General features: G+C 43.8%; 1 protein-coding gene across 1 annotated transcript in view; it reads right to left on the reverse strand.

Moving 5' to 3' along the window:
• The window catches only part of EPHA4 (EPH receptor A4), a gene marked incomplete at its 3' end in the record, with an annotated part of 103351 nt that overhangs the window by 51611 nt on the left and 28412 nt on the right, over positions 1–23328 (reverse strand). The window contains exon 4 of the mRNA XM_082003822.1: positions 6741–6896. Within this exon, the coding sequence (XP_081859948.1) occupies positions 6741–6896 (156 nt within the window). The remainder of the gene's footprint in view (positions 1–6740; positions 6897–23328) is intronic.

Consider the following 23328-nt stretch of genomic DNA (forward strand, 5'->3'; position numbering starts at 1 on the left):
ATTATTAAATAATCAATGTCTTTAAACTCTTTAAGTTCCCTCACTAAAATGTCTGGCAAAGTGGTGCCAGGCACAGCCTTCAAGAAAAAGCACCTTGGCCTCCTCTTTCCGTCTCATAAAGCTTCATTAAACATGTACAACTGTGGAGCTGTCAATAATGTTTCAGCATGTGAGCTGTGAAGCCCTTCAGATAAGCCTTTGTTGTTGATCTTTAACCGTCTGAAAGACAAGTTATAATGCAGAGTAAACACCTGGGCTGTGTAAGTTTAGACTCAGAAATAAAGCCCACACTTTCCTGTGACAGTTGTATATGTGGCTGCCACTAATTGCTTCTTTCAGCAGTTGTGGACAGGTCTGATGCTGTGGGCTAATTTACACAAGCACTGACAGCTCGGACAACCCTCACTTCTTGTCTACCGGGCTATTCCTGACCATTTATCATTATAGATTATGTGTTTTTACAACTGGTGAGTCCAAAGTCAACAGTCCACAAGATGCAGCAGCCACTTGAAATATCAGTCACCTACTCTATTTCCACTCCCTTCTCCTTTCTGTGCACAGTTAGCATTACAACTGGGTTTTAATAAGGCAACTGATTTGGTAAACAATTCTTAATTTATTTACTCAGGCAAGACTCCTTTGCCTTCAGTGGGAGTTCTGCCAGGCTAGGGATGATCTTGGACCAGCGCCAATGATAAAATGCCCATTTTACTGGCATGTATGACTTCCCATTTACTTGCCAAGAGAACCCTGGTTACCAGCTTCACAATAGGCTTTGTTCCTTTCACCTGGAGAACAATCCAATCAACATTTCCTCTTCTCTCCAGGCTCTCCACTGGCAGAGGTGTGGGAAAACTGATGCTTGCAGGTGCCACCCCTGTGGGTTCTGGGTTTCTCGTCCAAAAACCACCATATAAGAACATTCCGCATTGCCACAGACACTATGACACGTTATCGCATCTACTCTAATACGCTGTGCTGCAGACAATACCACCTGTGTTCACTCATTCTTTCAAGAGAAAAAGAAGAATTCCACTGTGGATACCAGAAAGTTATCTGACAGTCTGACAGGAAAGAAATCCAACCAGAAAAATAAGCTGTTCTGTCACTGGCCCAACTGCTGAATTTCTTATTGTGTTAGCCCTCTAATTTACTTCAATGACTCTACAGAACTGGGTCCTGACTAACCAAATCAAAGCCCCCACTTAATTGAGTAAATTCCTCTGTTAAATTAAGGCTCTGGCCAGAAAATCAGAAGACAGCTAATAAACAGTTGTTGTATTTAAAGGAGTGATGATTTTAAGTCTACTGATTATAAACACACATTGTCAAATTACTCCCGTCTCTTCTCTTCAAGCCATAACCACTCCCCTTCTTATTCAACGTTTTCTCAATTCCTTCAGCTCATCACCACAGACAAGGGGAGACAGCCTTCTCCTTTGAGATTCTCATCACTCACAATCCCTTTCTCTCAGTTTGGCAGCAATGGATGGTCTATTTTCCCAGCCTATGTGGAAAAGAAAAAATCATTCTCTCCATACTGCCTACCCACTCTTCCCTCTGCTCTTGCAACTGCTGTAGTACACCTTAAAAGGCATTTTAATGTATTGTTTACATAATGAACAACCTTACATGATGTTTTAAGAACAAAATAATTTACTTAAGGTACGGACATATATAAAGATGTGGAAGAATTATTATGTCATAAATTTAACTTCTGAAGGTCAGAGGCTGTACAGGTATATACTTCATATTACAGAGAATGGGCTCCAACAGCAGAGGTTAGACTGAAGTAGTGCCACAAGAAGTATGCAAACCCTGGGAAGGAAGCATGGCAAAGCCAGTGCAAAGCTACCTAAAACATGCTAGCCAGCATGACCGCGCATTGCACCCTACTTTCTGATTCTTGTAAAAGCTGGAACAGTAATAATCAGTGTCTGTCTGGAAATTTAGAAGAGGTATAAGTTAAGTTGAAGGAAAAAGAGCACATTTGTTTATTTAGAAGTCTAAGCAATCATAATAAACATATGCTCAAATAATCAGCTCCTGTGTAATTACTCATTTGCAAGCACAGTTATTAGGTAGGTAAATTCAGTCTTTTTTGAAAATGCAGGTCAAATACGTATCTCTGACATATATTAAATGCAACACAAGATTGCACTAAAGGCATGTATTAGGCTGTAACATTTACAAAATTGACGTGTTTAGACCTTTCAGACCTTTTTTTAAAGCCTTGACCTTGGAAACAAATAAGGACAGTGTTATTTTAATGTGCATTCAAATTTTAACAACACAGTCACACAGCTCTAGTGGAATCCACATTGAGTTTCCACTGTAGATTGCTCATCATTTCATTATGGTTCATTATGCTGATAACTGTCAGAAAGCATTAGAAGCAGGAGCCTTGAGTAATAGCACTGAAATGGTAATTTAAAAACAATATACTTTCTGGAGGAAATACAGCAGTGCACTAAATTCAATTAGAAGAGGCGAATGTAAAGACAAGTAAGTGACGTTTGCTGTTTGAAGTCAGGCTCTTCAATTTCTTGATAACCTAAACTGGAGAAAGCCCTTTTAAAGCAGGCACTTTTCTCTTGCATCTCACTAAATTTGCTCTCATTATGTCTAAGCTTCTCCGGTATAAACTGTCTTAAATGCAACCGTTTTAGAAATATTTCAGGCCACGCCAAAATATCAATCAATCAGTCACTGTTTGGGTGGCACAACGGACTAAATTATTCAGGGTCATTTACTGAGACAGATTTCAAGCTGGACAGTCTATGCTGGTAATCTCTCTTTTGTAAAAGGCTCCCAATTAAAAATCATTAATAATCTGAATTGAACAGGCAATATAAACAATACAAAACCGTCCCGTTCTCACTCATAATGTAAGCATTGTTTGTTAAGAAACAGAGAATCCGACTCATTAACGGTGGCGACACAGGACCAACGCCCATTAACTTGGGTGGAAGCTGCACCTGCCTGCGCCAGGCTGCAATTCACAGAGTATCTCCGTACGGAGAAGCAAATTCAGGGATGTGGACCATGATTGAGACTGACTGTTTTCCAGCCTCATGGATTTGTGTGTTGGTAAGGCAATTTATTCTCCATTAGATTGCTAACTTTATGTAAGACCCATCCTCTCAGCAAGTACTGAAATATAATGAAAGTCTGAATAGTTGCTTTAATACAACTTTTGCGATGCTTCCAAAAGGGAAAGGTGTCCATGTTTTCCACAGTTTATGCTCAGGTGTGTTACAGGTCAATCATACCATCTCCGTGCCCAAGCACACAGCTGACAAGCTCACTGTGCTTCAGAGTTGAAAGTCTAAATCGCTGAGTTAGGTCAAAGTGGCAGATCCAGGGCGGCTCTGCTCCTCAGTGGTGACAAGACACGTTGATGATTATCCCCACGAGGCAAACTTGAGGGAGAAGATCCATCAGTAAACATGTGTATGTCAGGATGTCTGTGCCTGGCCGTCCAACACAGCCCACTCCACCATCTGCTATGCTCATGTTCCTCCACATTCTGCTCTTACTTGTGCAAGATTTAAGCCAGCCATAACTGCTCACTCTAGCAGGGCTAAAACAGAGCAGAATACTAAAACCTGAGTTTGAGTTATTTAGAATGGATGCCTGGCTTACCTGAAGGTTAGGCACAGTTTTTACAACTCAACAACGGATGGAGATGAGAAAACTCTGGAGGACCTCTGCTGACCAGTGCATCAGGAAGTAGGTGTTGCTTTTATTACTTACCATGGGAACTGAGAGAAAGGAAAAGGAAGGGGAATTCTCCAATTCCCGTTCATCCACCAGCACAATCAGGCTAATGGAAACCCGTAACAGTCTTCCTCCCCCAACCTAGAAGGCGAGATAAGTGACGAGGCCAGCCAGTTTATTACTAAAGGAAATCAATAGCCAAGGGTCAAAGCTTTACAAAAACACATCCTAAGGCGGCTGAAGTTCTTCATCTTAAAAAGTATTTAAATAAAGAAAGGATCAATCCACAGTCCATTCCAGGTGTTCTCTCCAAATTACGCAATGTTACTTTTATTCACCTGGTCTAATAGTTCTCCAAGTGAACAGAAACCTGATTTTACAAGCCAGTGGAGCAGAGTCTATCTTTTTGCTAGAAGAATGGATCTCAGATACTGTGTTTTATTTCTTCATTAGTGCGCCGTCACACTGAGCGATTACTAAATGCAGGACTGAATGAGAATACCAGGGTTAAAGAGAGCATAATGAACAAAGAAGGTGCCTGATTATTATGGCTGTCAGCACAAGGGAATTGGGTTTGTCACCTGGTTTAACCAACTGGTAAGAACTGATTAGAGTCTGAATCTGTCTGAAAGAACCTTTGATGTTTACGCTCCCTTCTGTCTCCACATCTTGTCAGGAAAGGCAGACAAATGGGGAGCTTCTTCCGGAGGGGCTTCCTTCAGCAGAGGCCCTCTAAACGTTTTCTGTCATTTGCCTCAAGTGCATGGGCAGAAAGCTGCTCAGTGTGGGGAGCACGGTAAACAAACGGCCCCCCCAGGAGCCCCTTGCACCCCACTCCTTGTGCAACGCAGAGGTGCATCACACACGCAGGGCTGCATTTTGTGTCTGTGCAGGTACCACCATTGTAGCAACAGTCAAAGACTGCTAAGGCAGACCTCAAAAAGGGGATATTATCAAGCACAGCAGTGAGTGGTGGAGCAAAGCTGCCCCACAAGTCACCTCAGAAATAACCTCCATGTCTTCGTTCACCTTGGATCACAGAAAAAGAAGCCTTTAAACTACAGGAAAATTCAAAGCTATGAAATGGGACCTCCAGAGGCAGGCCTGTTTTCCAAGACCAGGTGTCCATGGGATTGTGGTGTTGGCTTGCCTCTGCACGCCAAGGCCTCCTAGACTGCTGCAGAGATGAAGACTGAGGCCAGCATCACAGCCCTTGCCTTCTCTTCTTCCCCCTTCATATTTTCAGGGTAAAAGACCAAGATCAGGGACTTAACTTTGACTGACCTCTGAAGACAGGAATGGGGAAGGGTGCCAGAAGCAGGCCCAAGACTTGACAAAAAAGGGCTAAGCTTGCAGGGGCACATTTTGCAATAAAAGCGAAGATATGTATCATTTGCTCACAATTCTCCCATCTGGAAGTGTTTTGCTTTCTCCTCATGCTTCACTCGCTGCACAGGCTTATTTAAATTCAACCAGTTGATTACTAACTTGATTTCAATTTGGTCAGGATATCACTCACTAGGACCAGGGCTTTATGAGAAACTTCTACTAGTATAATGTTATTTAGGGTGCACCTTCTGAACAATAGTTTTATTGTTGCAAAAAGACATTTTTCCTATCAAAATGCTCAGACTTTGTATCTCCTAGTGTAAATTATATCATAAAAAGCAAGTTCCTACCCACTTCAGCAAGGTTTCACAATACAGTTAGACCTCCATCCCCAGTCAACATTTGGCAAGGGATATACAGACCTCTATGCTTTCCTACTAAGCAAAAGCAGCTGCTCCTGGCTATGCCCAGACCTGTCTAACAACCACCCAGCAAAACTCACAGCTGAAAAGAAGGAGATCACTGAAGAAGAGCTGGAATCAAGGGGGTGTGGGGAATGGATGAGTGCTGGCTTAGTTATGGACATGCTTTGTTTCTGCCTTGTAAGGGAGAAATTAAGATTTAAATAAATGTGAGTCATCTCTCCAAAATTAATTTGGAATATATTAAAATGTTACAAAAGAAATATCTCAGCCTTCCCTCACTCAGACACACATACTCTCTCTACATAAATATACAGCTGAACTCCAAAAATCTGGAAGCATTTCCAACAGCTTTCAGGGAAAGCCACACATGGATATCCCCTGGTAAAATACAGCCCTTTCACTTACTGTTTCAAACTGCTCTGCTCCTACAGAAGTGAAAACCAATGAACTAGACGATCACGATTTAACACCAGGGCATGCCTGGAATCCCAGGTCTTCGTCTGCATGAGCTGTTAAGCAACACATAGGACCAGGAGCTGTTCCAGCAACCCCGCGGGTGTGCTCAGTGCACTACGCCTCTTGTTCTCCCCACTGAAGGCATTTTGGTGGAACTAGAGCAAATTCCATTTGCTATACATGATGTATTTATCTACAAAGGATAAAATAAACCAACCTTTGGGTGTTTGTTTCATTAAGGTTTAAGATTTACTATTACCACCCCTTTCAGAGGAACACTTTTATGTTCCTAAGGGTCACCAGCTATGTTTTGAGCAAATTAGATATATAAGAAGATTATAAATATTACCTATTTACCCTAGGTCACACAATTATGAGAAAAGCTTTCAGTTTCTACAAATATCAATACTTAAAGACATGAAAGGTGATGTGATCTACTGGACAGGTCCTTGGACTGGAACTTAGACCTGTATTTTATTTCCAACTCTGTTACTGAGGTGTGCAAGTCACTCCCTCTTTTGTGGCTTTGTCTCCTCCCAGTCTCCTGATTTATTTAGACTGTAGGCTCTCAAGGGTCAGTGCAACCATGTCTTTGTTCGGAATTCAGGGCTGAGAACTAACACTTTCTCTCCCGGAAGCATGAGCCACAATGCAAACTGCATTTGCAAAGGGCTGCAAGAGCTACGGAATGCTGCTCTCAGAAACAGGACACTTCTTAGAGACACAGTATTTCCAACATCCACAGTGAAAGAAAGACAGGAGACGACATGGATGATAAAAGGGGAAGACACTGTTCAAAGACCAACTTACGAGTGCAGGGCATGGAGGCAGCATCATTTTCAGCTCGGAAAAAGCCCCGATCGCAGGTGCAGGAGGTAGAGCCTTCCCAGATGGAGTAGCTGTGAGGCGGGCATTTGGCACAAGCAACATCTGTCGAGAGCGCCTTGTAGTATCCAATTTTGCAAGCTAGATGGAGGAACAGGAAGGGAGAGTGTTACTTGCCCAGGCTGTGATCATAAATTGCTAGCTTACTTATTCAAAATCAAGGCAGGAGGCATTTCAAAGAGATCTAATGATGTCCTCTTAGCCCCAGGTGAAGAATTAACAATCATCACACTCCTATATCAGGGGATACTGATTTCTAATTCCAGCAAGAGCCATTTTAAAAGCCAGCTTGGAGATGGTAAAAAAAAATACTCTTCTATTGACACTGCCAGAGAATCAGCTGCCTCTTTGTGCTTACTGTGGAGTTGCATGTGGCTTAACCCATGTCCACCTGCATTCACACACACACACAGAGCATGACAAAAGGGGTGCAATTGGTTTATTCTATGACCACTTAAGGAATGGCAGCTGACAGTCAGACACTGCCAATTTTTAAGAGGGAGTGGGACAGGAACCCACTGTGATTGGCAGCGAGGCCCTCAGCCTAACATGCCCGGAAACAGCACGTCTCCCTCCTGGCAAGGCAGGATTCATTTGGCTCTTTCTCCCCAAGGGAGGAAACCAGCAACGCTCTCCCCTCCTCGAAGCCAGCGCATAGCAGTAGCTGCACCACTGCCACCAGGTCCCACGTGCAGCTGGCAAGCTTTCGGTGACATCATCTTCATAAATGCAATGCTTACATGAATGGCTACTTTTACATCACTTGGAAAAAACTCATTAGCATCATTAATAACACATTTTAATAGTGGCTAACAGGTATGTCATCCTAGAAATTCCTCCCTTGGCTAGAGATAAAAGCCCACCATCACCACGGGCTTTCAGCACTACAGAGGAAATACCCAGGCATGCAAATGTGTAAAAATGAAAGGTTGTTCCCAGTATTTACTGCGTGACTCACGCTCACATCGCGTCGTTTATCACCTACGCTACCTTTAGGGTTCCTCTGCTATGCACAGGCTTCAGTACGCAGGGCGCAGGCCCCCACACAGCCGGGGTCGCTCTTTCTGTTTTACCCTTCCCTTAGTCCTCCTTGTTCTTTCCCTCCTTCTCTTATGAAGCCCTCCAACGGGAAACGGCGAGGGATTTTACTAACACATTTATAAAACAGCAAATTACTTCACTCCTATTAACCAAAGCCATTTATGGAATTTCCTTAACGAGTCCTAACTTTACGACGTGCCGTGCACCATCTGCAAGAGAGCTGGGAGATCAGCCCGCTTTCGCCCGCTGGGGCTCTCGCCGGACCAGAGGACCTTACAAAAACACATTGCTCAAGTGACTAAGATTTATGCTTCTAGCGTTGACGCGCATCACGTTATTAGATAAGGTTCAACCTGCAAGGTGCTTTTTGGCTGTGCTTCAAATGGCCTTGGGGTTTCGATTAAAATCGGAAGCCACAGCTTTGGCAGGAAGACTCACGGGGGTCAAACCCAGCCTCCCCATATCACAGACAATTAATCCCTGCACACAAATACAAACCCACTGGGTATGGCCTATCAGCCAGGCAGCCGTGGCACAAAGGCAACCCGTGTACAATAGTTTATCCTGCTTGTGATGCAAATTGCCAAAAAAATAAAATAAATTAAAAAACCATGGAAAATTACCTTTCATTTTTGGATATGATTTGCAGTATCTGGTGAGTGAGTTGTACTATCGCTACATGTCCTCCTGTGCCTGGTTTAACAGCAGCAGCAAAGCGGCAGATGCTGATCTGAGAGATTATTCCCGGTTTTCACTGTCACAACTCAGATCAGAAATACGCCTAAGTCTGTATATGACCAGGACAGACACTGACAGGCAGAATCTTGCTGCCATATATAAAGACAAGGCATGGAAAAACAGAACACAACAGGAGACCAGTCTGACACCTTTTATCCACAAAATTCTATTATTCAAGTTTTTTTAAAATCAAACTTGTAAACTCTAACATTACTGTTAATAGGAACATGATAGTTTACAGAAATTATTAAACAAAGAGCTGTCTAGCATCTTCCTAGTATTAAAATACTTAGATGATAAACCATCTAGCACAAGGCTGAAGATCCTGATCAAGCTATAACTTGGTGTTGGAAAGGTAGAAAAATCTCACAGGTAAAGATTTTTGCTGCCATTCCTCCTTCTCCTTAACTGTCTTTTCAGACTCAGTGGTTTAAAAGGGAATAGATGGATTCAGTGGGTACTGCAAGGTCAACAGTCTGTAATTCAAGGATTTTTTTTTTCCCTCCCTCCTCGTTTCATGCACTGCATTTTGTTTTCTACTATATTAAGCCCAGATCATTAATATTTCAAGACCTGAAGAAAGCTCTCCAAACGCAGTGGCTGCTCCTAAAGCACACACAGCCATTTTGCTTCAAAAATCACCTACTCCTGAACACTTAGTTTTCTTCATTTTAGTACGCTCAGAGATTCAGCACGTTTCAGCACATGGCACAAAAAGACATTAGAGAATGTGTTGCATTAAACCAGTAGTTCTTTGCTCCTAAGGGCTCCATGGTACCGTCACTTAAAAACTCCCATCTAATCCTGTAAAAGCAGTTCTTAGCATGAAGTACTGCTGACACACCTATCGCAAGCAATGCCTGTAAGGCTACGGATGGGCTTTTTTTGAAGGTTAATGATTTGGTAGGCAAACAAGAAGTCTGTACCGAACCTGTTCCCTGAAAGTCTTTATTGCTTGCTCATGACAAATCTTCATGCGGCTGCTTTTCTAGGAAGGATTTGCTGGGTGAGCCCCGGAATGAATGGGGCTCTTACACAGCTTTCGAAAGATACCATTGTAAAAAGATTAGTTCACATGTGCAATGCAAACTTTGATTTCAATTCCTTAGCTTTGCCTTAATTAGGGTTTTTTTTCTTTTTAAAAAAGAAGAGAGAAAAATCTTTTCTCGCATTCAGATCACCCACAAGCATAACAAGGTTACAAGCATCTGCACTAGATCCAAGGAAAATTCTTAAACAAAAATATTTTCAGCATGAAAAAGCTCAGGTTTTCCTCAGAACAAATCACATTGGTTTTAAATGGACATCAGCTTGAAATAATTATGCTGATATCTTTGAATTCTAATGTTAAATCTATTTGATTTCTATTTCTCAAAGTAAGACAGGATTTGTCAAACACTGCTGGTCATTATTATATGTTGGTTTTGGGGTTTGGTTTTTTTTTTTTTTTTTAATTTACCAGAGCGATACATGTTAAAACTGCAGAAACTGCTCTGAAGAATTATGGAACTTCAGTCAAACCTGGATGCAAATTTTCTCAAGCTGTTTTTCAAACTCCATTTTCTCATTAAAACCTGGTTTTCAAACTCATGGCTTTCTCAAAAAAAAAAAAAAAAAAAAAAAAAGAAAAAGAATGCATGTGTGGGCGGGCAAGTCTGCTTGCTTGGTCTCTCCAAATGCTGAATTTTCTACTAGAAAATTTCTGCCAGCAATTTCAGAATTTAAAAACTCATCTCACAGCGCATGGGATTCTAGTCACATTCTTTTTAGTCACAGCTACAACAAAATGCAAGTATTAACTTGTTTTTAAGTATTTTTAAATAAGCTATATTTTTTCCTGACGGGGGGGAGGGGAATCTTTAAAAAAATTACTCTTGCAAATTTAAAAGTTGTTAAAAAAAAATCCCCCAGTGCTTGCTCTTAAATTGTTCCTTTGTCCTTGCTGAAATGGCAATGAATCTTTCCATCATAGTTTGGAAAAGGTTTGGCATATTTAATAGTTATTTTTTTCAAAAAAGAGCGTAATTTCTTGCGATGGCTTGGACAAAGAAACCATCCCAATCTTACCGTTGACAGGTTCCTAAATCACTAAAACTGCAGTGCGTATCTCTCAAAACTCGCAGGAGCCGCAGGTGGAGGCAGGGCTCTGCTCTTCACCCCCAAGAAGCGCCTCCGAACCGGGGCGGGGAGCGGCGCCGGGGCCAGGCGCGGCTGGCTGAGCTGACGGCCGGGGAGGGCCCAGGCGGGCCGGCCCCGAGCGCACAACCGCTGGGCAGCAGCTCCCGCAGCAGCCCTGGCAACCAGGACCAAGGCCAGAAGAAAGTTTCCATCTGCTGCTTCAGCCTCTCCTGAAGATGAGAGTTCACAACCGAGAAAAATACTGATTTCCAGATTAGGAGCTAGTGACGAAAACGGGTGAATAAACAAGCACAGAACCATGGTTTTGGTCAAGTAAATCTAGTTAAGTCAATACACTTATACTAGAAGAAAATTCGACATAGACGTTCTAAAGTTCTTATTTGCAGCAGCGGCAGCAAAGAGGAGCGGGATGGCAGTCCTGTACAGAAGGAGGTGCGGCACGGGCACGCTGGAGCGTGGCGCCGGCGCCCTGCAGATCGCTACACTAAAGGCCGCCCTCTCCAGAGAGTTCTGCAGGGAAAGGGCCCTCAACCACGCCAGGATCGGCAACCGAGCACAAGCCACGCTCCCGCTGCACCCCTCCTTCCCAAGAGAGACCAGCGCACCGCCAAAAACATGTGTTATCACAGGCAAGTGAATAATATGGCTAAAGATCTGTAAAGTTCACTGAAATTTCAGAAACTATTCATTTAACAGTTTCCGTTTTTTGAAGCAGAAAAACCTATCCGCTACATAGCAATGAAAATTTCAAAATTTCTTGAGATGCAATTTTGAATCAAATCTCCCTCCACACATAATAGAAGAGGGGAAACATTTTTTAAGTCAATGGTTGTAGCCAACTTTAATGAAAAACCCTGAAATAGTATTCTTGGTGAAATGAAGGACAAAGCAAATAATTTAAGAAAAGATATTTCAGTGTCAGGCTTATAAATTTCAGTGAGAAAAGGAATTTTTAGATAAAGACTTGAAAAAATACTTTGATAGCATATTTCATGTCATTCATCACTGGTTACTTTTCCTACAGCTCTTCACTGTCTGGAAATATTTTAAACTCATGTTTTAACTGCACCCTTAGGAACAGAAAGTTACTTTTATTTTTCCCCTCTAATGTTGTTCTCATTCTTTAAGAGGATGGATTTTCTCTCTCAGATTGTAACAAAACCACATCTGCCGCATAAGTAGGCAGCATCTTCTCAGCTCTCTTTTACTGTTATTACCATTTCTGAACAGATTTTTGTGTGTTAATTATAGAACTCGATTGTTTGGATAGTCTCTTTTGATGAGCTTTCTGCCCTGCACCATGAACCCCTCCGTTATTGTACAGCTGTTTTACTTCCAAATGCTCATCAGGGTTTTCTAATTGTCAAGCTGTCCCAGCAACTAGTTCTTTTGACCTAAAAGTCAAAGAAAGGGAGTCACCCTTGTCTCCCCGACATGAATACTGCAGGAGTCCCAGTGGCCCCCCTAATACCTACGAGACAATGCCCTTCCAGATCATTGCCACTACGAGCATAATTGGGTTTGGGGTGAAATGAGAAGATTTTAAATAGGATGAATTAATGAGTTTCTTGTAAAATTAAGTCGTTCTCCTGGTCCAATCTAATTACTCACTGTAATGCCCCTGAGGGTGATAAAGAAAGATCCTTAGAAGCCAGGGGGGAAAAAAAATAAAATAAAAGGGGAAAAAAAAAAAGCTTTCTCTTGAGCTTTTCTTAAAAGTCAAGTTGTAGAATTTGATGCGATATACCAAATGCTGTTTCCAAATAACGTCAGATTCCTTTGATGTTCACAGTGCAAGATCTTTGCCTCCTGTTAACAATGATTGTACAATTACTACAAATTAAAACAAGTTCTCCATTTTTAACCATATCTCTGATGAGAAAACCAGTATTTCTACACACTATGCGGGTATTTCTGTTGTATGAATGACAAGAGGAAACACAAACACAATCCCACTAGGGAAAGAACCTAGGCTGTTTGACTTCACTTTTACCCCGTGACTGGGTACAAACCTGGGAAGTTCAGAACAGAAAGGGACCTTGGCGCACAAATGTAGTATGATGTGAAATCCAAACGCTGTTTAAGCCACTGAAATTCTGCACACAGGTACACTCGCAGGCACACACGCAGACCTCCTGTGCAAAGCCGCCGCATAAACTGAGTGGAGGAGCTTTTCATACAGCCAAATCTGAACATCCTTAAAAAAGCACTTTTATAAGCACTTTTAAATAACTCTTTGGTTATTTTTTCCCTTGTAGCAACCTTGACTACAAGTCTGCAGCTTGTGCTGTGGTTTGGTTGTTTTAAACCCCGGGGACTGACCCAGTGGCGACAGGAGAGCTGCAGCCCTGGCTGGAGTGGAGGAAAGCACGGCCACCCCAGACAGCGCACAGGGCTGTCTGCTCCTCTGCCGGGCTTCCTCCGGTGGTTCCTAGGGTGGGGACCGCAAGTCTGGCAGGTGACATGACCCTGCTGCCGCTCACCTCGCACACATGTCCCTCCCAGAGCCGGCTGCAAGCAGCACACGGCCCCTCTCCCCCGCTGCCCTGGGCGAGCCCAGCCTGTGCGCCATGCGGCTTCCACTCGGCTGCCGAGGCTCACCTTCCTCCGTCCCCCAGCCACCCAGCGCGGTGAGAGGGGAGGGTGGCAGGCACCCAGCCCCAGGAGAGCGCAGGGTCCCCCGGGGGCTGCCCAGAGACGAGGCCAGCCCAGGCTGGGCTAGCACTGCCGGAGGTGGCAGCCGTGCAGCCGCATGCGGGGCTGTTCCCTCCCAACTTGCGCTGGGCGTGACTCTTGCAAGGCCAAAGGCCACATCCTCCAAGGAGACTTTATCTGGCTGGATTTTTCCAACGCAGTAATTCTAAACATTAGAAGACAGGCACCAGGCGTGTGGTCTCCAGCTGCGCAGCACCACAGAGTGACTCTCCATCAGCCACCTGCACCCACCCAAACACCTACAGCAGCCACCGTGGAAGGACTCGGCCATGCCGGACCAAATGATGGTAGCTCCGCTGCACCGTTGCAGCCCTTTTGGCCATCAGGAAAGATTCAGCTGCAGACAGCAGGATGAGGGAGAGGAGGGCAGCATCCCAAGGCAGTGGCTGTAGGTAGTCACAGCAGTAGTCAGAAACCTTCGGCAATCCAACAGTGCGCTGCCTGGTGTGCATCCATAGTGAGGTGACGATCACCTCATTGATAGGTGGCTAGATTTTTTTTTTTGATTCCTAGGAGACAAGAAATTCAGCTGTCTACTTCAGTTTCAGAAGTTAAAAGTGAGGAGCAAGGAGCTAGAGAAATCTTTAAGTGTGGAAATGAATCATGATCACCATCCAAGGTCTCTCCTTCAAACCTCAGGAGGGAAAGGGATGAGACACTCACTGCTAACTGCAAGGCACTGATCGCCACGGCCTGTCAAAGACAGTGGGGAGTGGCCATACACCGACATGAGCAAATCTCGCCGCACCCTCAGACACATTCCATCAGGTCCCATGGATTCTTGTATGTCCACTTCACTTAAATGCCCTTTAACTCAGTCCTGTAACACTTCACTTCCACAGACTCTGCTGGATCCAGAAGGCCAGGTGGCCAACCTTAACAGTGAAAACTGAGGCAAAAAGGCATTCAGTACTTCAGCCTTTTCCATGTCCTTGGTCACTAGGTCTCTTGCCCCACCAAGCAGTGGGACCGTATTTTCCTTCAGCCTTCCTTTTGGTGCCTGCAGAAGTTCTTGTGGTCCTTCATATATCCCTCACTAGGTCCAACTCCAGCCAAACTTTGGCTTTCCTAACTCCTCCCCTGCACCCTCAGGCAATGGCTAGATTATACAGTCCTCCTGGGCACTTCACTTATGTGCCTGAGACATCCCAGGAGCTCCCTGCCCATCAGCCTTGGCCTTGCTACACCTGCTTTGCCTTCTGCAGCTGTAATGGGTTGTTCGTGTGCTTTCAGCAAGTCCTTTACAACCCAGCAGGTCACGGGCACTTCTTCGCTGCCCTCCTGACAAGCAAATTCCTAAACAAGCCAAAATCTGCTCTGCTGAAGTCCAGAGCTTTAATTTTTTATATATATATACACATACACGAAATAAAACAGGAGAAATGAAGAAACTGCTTGCTCAGCAAAGGGCATAAGAAGCACAACAGGAGGACACCTGATACGGCAATCTGTTCAAGAGAGCTACAGGCACAGACAAAACTGCCAGGTGTACGACACCAGCGCTAGAACGGGCTATTAATCCCAGCCCAGGAGGTCTGCTGCGCCCGGGTATCATTTTTTGGATACAGCCAAACTCCAGACATTTTTACGGTGCAGCCCTGCACTTGGAGACCGCATACTGCATGCGCAGACCCACAGCACCGTGGGCATCGCTACACTCTCTTTAGGGACAGTTTGTATTTTTGGGGTGCCACTCCTAAGGAGTACCAGTTCTCCTAGGTTTTACACAGAGAAATGCTATGCTTGTCTTCTAAAGAAACTCTTCAAACTAACTTTATCTCACACAAAAGAAATACAATTATTCTGATAACCCAATCATTTTAAAAGCGGAAACCTACTGATAATCAGTCACCTTTTTCTAGGGAAACTAGACAGTCAAAAGCATAAAAGAAAAAAAAAATATATACAATTCATATGTTAAATAGTTCAATAGGCATATACATGGGAAAGCCCAAAAATGAAAAATTAGCTTTTATTCTTAAAAAACACTAAGAATTATTCTGAACTTTGTTACACAGCTGGTAGATCACAACTGCTAAAAACAAACTCCACGCTCAAAAAATATACAAACTTGAAAATTTTGTATTTCGATGAATTAATAATAATAGCTTACATATGCAACATGTAACCGTCTTTGCTACAGCTGTGGTATTGGAGGGGAAATAGTTGGGGATAAATTCGACATTTCTACACCATGATTGCTCCTGATCTTTGGTAGTGCCCTGATCTCGCATTAGAAGTGTCAACACCGCCTGCATACGCCACTTCCAGCCCCGTGCTAGGAGGGTCAGCTGAAAAGTCTCATCAGGACATATAAAAGGAAAAATCACCCCCAGACAGAGTACTAGCTGCATTCGGTTTTTTGTCTGAAATGAAAATAAAAATTAGAAAGGTAAAAATTTGGGGTCTGAGTGAAACAATTCCTGACTGAAAAAAAAACAAAACCCTTTCACAGTGAGAAGTCAGCGCTTTCCACAGGGAATGAAAATCCCAACCTGCTCTGCTCTCTACAGGAAGATATTTGCTAGGACTGGCAATCGCAAGTGAAGCGGCCAGCACTCCACCAGCGGCAAACGGAAAGGACTGTTTGTCCTTGCGACGTCTGCAGGAGGTGTCCCTTCCTTTCCAGGCAGCTGTAGGATCCAATCCAGCAGAGAATTAAAAGCACGCGTAACTTTACATTTAAGTGCTTTAACGAATAGGGATGTACTGCTGACCTGGACACTCGGCACCTCAATGGTTTGCCTTTTTTTTTTTTTTTTTAACAAGTATTTAAACAAAAAACAGATGCCCTGCTATGATAAAGACCCCTTTTCTCAGAAACAGCAATTGGGCACTTGTGTCCTTATTCAGTGCAGAGAGTACTAACATTGCTAGCACACATCTGCAAGTGCTGAGGGGATCTTTAAAATAGTACCGAGTCAAGCGTTCGCACGTTCTCCGTTTCAGGCTGCTCAAGCTGTCACTGTGCTCTGTCACGGACTTCATCTAACTTTCAAAGTTTAATCACCGTTATACAAGCTGTGAGATTTAAGAGATGAGTCAACTAATCACTTTCAAATAATTACTCAATTAGAAAAACAAGTTGATGGTTTCCCTTGAACAGAAGCAGCACAAGGAGAATCACAAAACTAGCAGATTTTTAAGCAAACCTGAGAAGTTAAAGGTTTGTTTAAATTAAAAAAAAACCCCATAGAAAATCGTGATTTTTGTTCTTTAAGCAACTGAATTTTACAGAAAGAAAAAAAATCACTGCTAAAGATTTACAATATACTCCAGTGAAAGCTGATTAATTGGCCTGAATCTCCACATTAACAAGCCCTAATCCTCTTGTCAGGAGACCTGCTCACAAGCTTCTCACCCCAGTGGTGTAAAAGCACTGATGGGAACAGAGATCTGTATCTCAAAGCACTGTCCAGCCAGCCTGGGATTCTCTCTCATCTCCTAAATCTTAACAGCTCTGCAGAAAGGCAATTAAACTTCCAAAGTTAGATGAAGTCTGCGATAGAGCACAGTAGCAGCTTGAGCAGTTTGACATGGAAAAGCCAAACATGTAGCCCGGCATTATTGTTTAAAATGTCTATTTGCTCCTAACACAAGCATCAGCTGGCATCATCCAAGGGTCTTGGACTTCGAAAAAGGGTGTACTCGTAAGGTATTAAAAAGCATTTAAAATGTTGTTTTCAGTTATTTTAAAAGGTGCTTGTATTGTATACATACTATTGAGACATTGCAAGGTGGTTGAAATAATTATTACGTTAATACCCTTGAACGAATTGTCTATTGTCAAGAATTTTTGGATTGATCCTGTGCATAAATCCTTTAATGCTGTCTCCTTTATGCAAGCGGAATTTCACTCCGCAGCAGAACCCAGCATAGCTGTCATGTTTTCTGCTACTGTTTGAACTTGTATCATGACTGGGATGGAGCCACCTCATGCCAGCAAACTGAAAACTACAGGTTTTTTTCTGGGCTTTTTTATTCTTGGGTTAACTGTGAACAGCCCAGAACAGAGTTCAAGCTCATATCTTTGGAGCTATAGCTAGATGCCTTAATATGGTTTAATCATCACATCCTCTCTAAATGGCTGTATGACACTATTTAAAAAAAAAAAAAAAGGCACAAAGCTATTTTGGTCTCCCCGGAGAATTGCTTGACACAAAGGTTTTGGAAGATGCCTAAATATAGGCAGTTCTGGTGAGATCTGGGTCTATGCAAGATAACAACTCTGCACTATTTTTGACCATTTAACAAAGATACTGGGAACACAATGGCTTCAAACAAACACTGCTTTGGCTCTCCTCAGCACTGCAGAAAATAGACAGAGGTGCTTCTGAGAGACTCCCATCAGCATCACTGTAAAAAACTATCAATCCTCTACTAAGTAGTACATCAATCAAAATGGTGGCATGCAAATCATGCTCCATTAAGTACTTCACACTTGATTACCCATGACATTTTAAAGCGGGTCATACATTGATGAGTTGCATCTCTCTTCTTTGCCCTTTGCTATGTGGAGTGCATGACCACTTTTCATAGAATCATAGAATAAAATCATGATATGGTTTATGTTGGAAGGGACCTTAAAGATCATCTAGTTCCAACCCCCTTGCCATGGGCAGGGACACCTTCCACTCCACCAGGTTGCTCAAAGCCCCATCCAACCTGGCTTTGAACGCTTCCAGGGATGGGGCATCCACAACTTCTCTGGGCAACTTGTTCCAGTGCCTCACCACTGTCCTAAGTGAAGAATTTCTTAGATATAACTTTAATCTAAATTTACCCTCCTTCAGTTGAAAGCCATTACCCCTCGTCCTATCACTTGTAAAAAGTCCTCTCCAGCTTTCTTGTAGGGCCCCTTCGGGTACTAGAAGGTTGCTATAAGGTCTCCCCAGAACCTTATAGGCTGAACAACCCCAACTCTCTCAGCTTGTCTTCACAGGAGAGGTGCTCCAGCCCTCTGATCATATTCAAGGCCCATCTCTGGACTCACTCCAACAGGTCCCTGTCTTTCTTATGTTGGCAGCTGCACAGCTGAATGCAGTACTCCAGGTGGGGTCTCACAAGAGCAGAGATGGGGGGGAGAATCACCTCCCTCAATCTGCTGGTCATGCTTCTTTTGATGCAGCCCAGGATACAGTTGGTTTTCATGCTGAGCTTCTCGTCAACAAACACCCCCATGTCCTTCTCCTCAGGGCTGCTCTCAAACCATTCTCCTCCCAGCCTGTATTTGTGCTTGGGATTGCCCCAAATCAGGTGCAGGACCTTGCACTAGACCTTGTTGAACTTCGTGAGGTTTGCACGGGCCCACCTCTCAAGCCTGTCAAGGTCCCTCTGGATGGCATTCCTTCCCTCCACAGATGTTGACCGCACCACACAGCTTGGTGTCACTGGCAAACTTGCTGAGGGTGCGCTTTATTCCACTGTCCCTGTCGCCAACAAAGATGTTAAACAGCACCAGTCCCAATTAAACAGCCAGTCCAAATACCGACCCCTGAGGAATGCCACTCATCACTGGTCTCCACTTGGACATCAAGTCATTGCTCTTTGAGTGCAACCATCCAGCCAATTCCTTATCCACTGAGTGGTCCAACCATCAAATCCACATATTTCCAATTTAGAGACAAGGATGTCATTCAGGCAGTGCCAAATGCTTTGCACAACTCCAGGTAGATTACGTCAGTCACTCTTCCCTTATAGTTCATAACCAATGCAAAGTTTAGCACGAAGCTTAATTTGAACAAGAGGAAAACAGCAGCTCAATTGTTTGTCTTTCCTCCTTAAATTTGCTCAAGCTGTTATGTTTCTTTATTCGACACAGATCACACCTTTTCAGGAAAAGTGTCAGACATAGGGCATGTGCAGGTGCACCCTTCTTTAAACCTGTCATTCACTACCAAAGACATTCTGAAAATGCAAGAGGAAGACTTAAACCACCCCGGATTTCTCTAGGTACCCTTTTCTCCTAATTTTATCCTAGATGTAAAAATCAGACTGAAAATTTGCTCCTTATTGGGCTAACTTACAAAACCCAAAACATGCAGGGAGGCATCTGGAAGCCATCCTTCTATATTTGTTCTCACAGCCCGATGCCTCACAAGAAGGTGTGATCTCATGGCTCTAGGAAAGACAGTCACCCAGGTCTAGGTTCCTGGCTGTGTCACAGAGGCTGAGGACAACTTGCCCGAACCACCTCTTGCATTCACAGACATGGTGTGTATCACAGTATTATGAGGAAAAATCATTCATTCACATCCCAAGCCGGTCTGGCCTCACCTTCTGCTCAGTAACTTCCAGGTCATCTCCCTGCGGCTCATGGGAGGCTCCCAGGCATAGATAACCCTTTCTCACACATGTTAATGGCAAGAAAGAAGCAGGGAGCAGTGGAAGAGAAAGTAGGACTGTTTCTATGGACCCCCTAATTTGAAGGGTGTAACTACACAGACACCCAGACTTTAAACTTCAATATCCCTGCCTCAGTTTATCCACTTACAAAGTGGCAATAAAATTCACAATAGATGCATCTAAAAGCTGTTGTGAGGTTTAATTAAGCAATAAGCACATACAGAGCACTTGAAGATCTCCAGATAACAAGGCACCCATACAAGAGAGAAGGTGATTACTTCTGATGAAACAAAATCTCATGGCAACAACCTGGTGTACCCAGCAGGGAATATCCAGGGCTGTCTGAACTCCCTTTTATAGCCTTGGTAGAGAAAGCTTGCGGAGATTGTTTACCTGCTCCTTTGCATCACAGGCACTGGCAGGACATTTGAGATGATGCAGAGAAATGCCTGCATGGGCTGAGCACTCAGAGCTGTGAAATACGGTCCCTATTTAAAAATCAAAGAGCTGGGAATCTACTCCCGTCAACAAGCCTTTCAATAGAGAAGAATAATTTAGCAAGAATAGATGAAATCTCCCACCTTAGGGTGATCTGGGTGGCTGTGAGGAGAAACGCGTTTTGGCAGTTCCCACATTCTTTTGTCAAACTTCTGTTGTCTGGGAAAGAGCGGAGTGCCAGAAGCCCTTGCAGGTGAATACCTTGGCTGTTTCAAGCTCACTTGATTCAGAGCAATAGCATGTTTATCTACATGTTTGGAAAGTTATTAATGAGATCAGCAAATCCTTTCCATGTATAAATTATAAATCACCTTCAGCAATGCCATGTAAATTATCAAGTCAAGTGAGAACATGCTTATTTATCTGTGACAGTCTATTATCACTGATAAATAAAAGCAAGAGAGAGATTTATATGCGGAGAAGCATATCGCTTGTAGCACTGAAGCACAATGTTAGGTCATGACAGAAACACCAGTGCAGCAGAACCCCTGTTAAGTTGCATATCACAACATCCTGAAGGAGATGCCAGCCATGGCACTGCACCAATCTAGGAGGAGTAGGAAAGCAGCACACTTGCGATCCAGGCTACACTGCTGACCCTGTTCAGGTTCACTCAGAACGGTTTCCACCACGCTGGTGCATCCGTGCTTGCTCTACAGAGAGCAGATGTCTTCCCTGAGCCCGCACTCAGTGCCTCTTCTCATCATCACACCTCCCTGCAGAGTGAAGGAAAGGCACTGAATGTGCCTCCCTCAACCAGAGGCTGGTTTGGAGGACCTGTTTTAGCAACCCTAGTAAGCAAGAGGTTCAGAAAAAGAATAGCCAGAGATATACCAGTTTTATGAGTGGCTGCTGTGAGTTCTGGATAAGAAGAATTACAATTTGAGCTGGACTTAGTTTTTAAATCCTCGCCTATCCTGAATTCGCAAGACACATCATGCACTAATTCCTTTTAGCTGATGTATGGTATCTTTGTATCACAGCTCTGCCCATCTGTCTTCAAGGTCCAGATAACCCACAGATTTACAACACAGCTGCTGCTCTAAGAGTGCAGGATTTGGTCCAGTTCTGCAATGAGCATATCACCTGGTAAAATTTGAAAGTAGCTTTGTTTATGGAGGCAGCCATTTGATGAATGCTTTAAGCTAAGCTTTTCTTCAAGAGTTCTGCAGAAAGTCTCCCTTTGTATGAGCAGCTACATAAAAAAATACATTAAATTAAATAAAATCCTGGGGCAAAGAATTGCAGAAACTCATGTTAGACGTGAACAAAACCAGTTGTGATAGGTCTCTTCTCCCCCAGCTTAGCCTTTACCAGGCAATTCCAGGGAGGCTCTCAGCAGACACACAAGTAAGCCAGTGGAAATGATCAATTAAGAAAGAGGTAGGCAGTGGCCCTCTTGCTCGCTCCAGGTGAAGCATCCAGAGTATGAATCCATCTGTACTGGAGCAAAACCACACTGGCTGAAAGCTTACACAGTGGAGGTGCCTATTGCTCCTGGGGGAGATGCAGCTCGCACTCTGGGTGCTGCACACAAACCAAGGCATGATAATGCAGTTTCAAGACAAGATCAGCTTCAGCATGAGGAATGAGCCCATAGCTGACCCAATCACTAAAGCAAATTAAGACTTCTCAGGTGTCTGGGTTAATGCTGGCCTGCATAGATGAACAAATGGTGGGCTTCTTCCCTCTCTCCATGCAGATTGCTGGAGGCCAGTGCCGTCCCCGGCAGGGACAGCTGATGAGCCATCCCCAGCAGGGCTCTGCCACACCGCCCTGAGCCCCTTGCGCCCCTGGCCACCAGTGCAGGTGCCCGCAGGGCACAGCCCACGGGCTGCGATACAGGTCAGGACACAGCCCCGCCTGCAGAGCCTGCACCCTGGCAATGGTGATGCAGAGGAAGAAAAGCTTCCTTTCAAATTCCTGCTGGATGTCGCACAGCTGCTGATTAGGAGAAAGTGACAAAACGAACACAATTTTGCTTCTAATCTGGAAAAGCATCCATCTCCGACTAAACTATTGGCAAATAAAGCTAACAATAAGATCTCATTTTGGCTCAGAGGCCCTCATGGATGACATGATAGAGCTATTATTCATATATCTACATGATACGTAAATTAGCACAAGATAATAAACAAAGACATTAATTGTGGCAACCATGGAGCTATTTAGAAATGGCCAAAAGCACCACTGACTTCAGTCCAGGCCACAAAAATTTACTCCAGCAAAAAAGTCTGGCGGCAAGTCTCACCAAGGCTTCACATGCTCTGGAGCTGGCGTGTGACTCACATCCGCCCCGATCGCCCCGCGCTCTTCCTGATACGATAAGTTATCAGTTCATAGTTCTTATGAGCGCTACTTTTATCTACTCTCACTAAACCATATCAAGACTTAATTTTGCCTCAACAATTAACAGAATGCTATCAGTAGCATCCAAATTGCATCTAAGACAAGCTTAGGAGAGTGAGGGTTTAAAATATTGTTGACAAGGTGATCATACCCAACTGTATTTGTTTAACTGGTGTATGCAAGACCCTCTGTTTTCAGCCCCTATCTTTCACTTTTCAAGAGATCCCAAATTCACACAGAGTAACCTCCACTTTCAAACTTCAGCCAAACAGACCTGAAGCAGAAATGTTCTCCTTTTCCTCTCTGTCCTTGTCAACGATCAGTGGATTCATCTCAAACTAGAGAAAACCACCCTGCAAAACTTCACTGCCTTCCTGGTGTTCCTGTGACTGTCAAGCTTCATACAGTAAGGCACCATACAACTACATGGATGATCCTCAAGAGCAGCCCCAGCAGCCATCTACAGCCACCAGAGACTTCTCCCCTGCGCCCACCCCACAGAAGGGTTACTTGCGTTCTGCTTTTGACCACCAAAACAGAGTTCACTGTGAATTTGCTAGGTTGCCCCAGTCAGAAGTCCTTCAAGGACCACCATTTGCTTCAGTTTTCAAGCGCTTCATCACTTGATTACCAAAATCTTTATTAGCCTATCAAAAAACATAGGAGAACCTGTTCTTTTGAAAACTAA

This window comes from Phaethon aethereus (assembly GCF_964289735.1).
Source record: "Phaethon aethereus genome assembly, chromosome: 9".
In the NCBI taxonomy this organism is placed as follows: Eukaryota; Metazoa; Chordata; class Aves; order Phaethontiformes; family Phaethontidae; genus Phaethon; species Phaethon aethereus.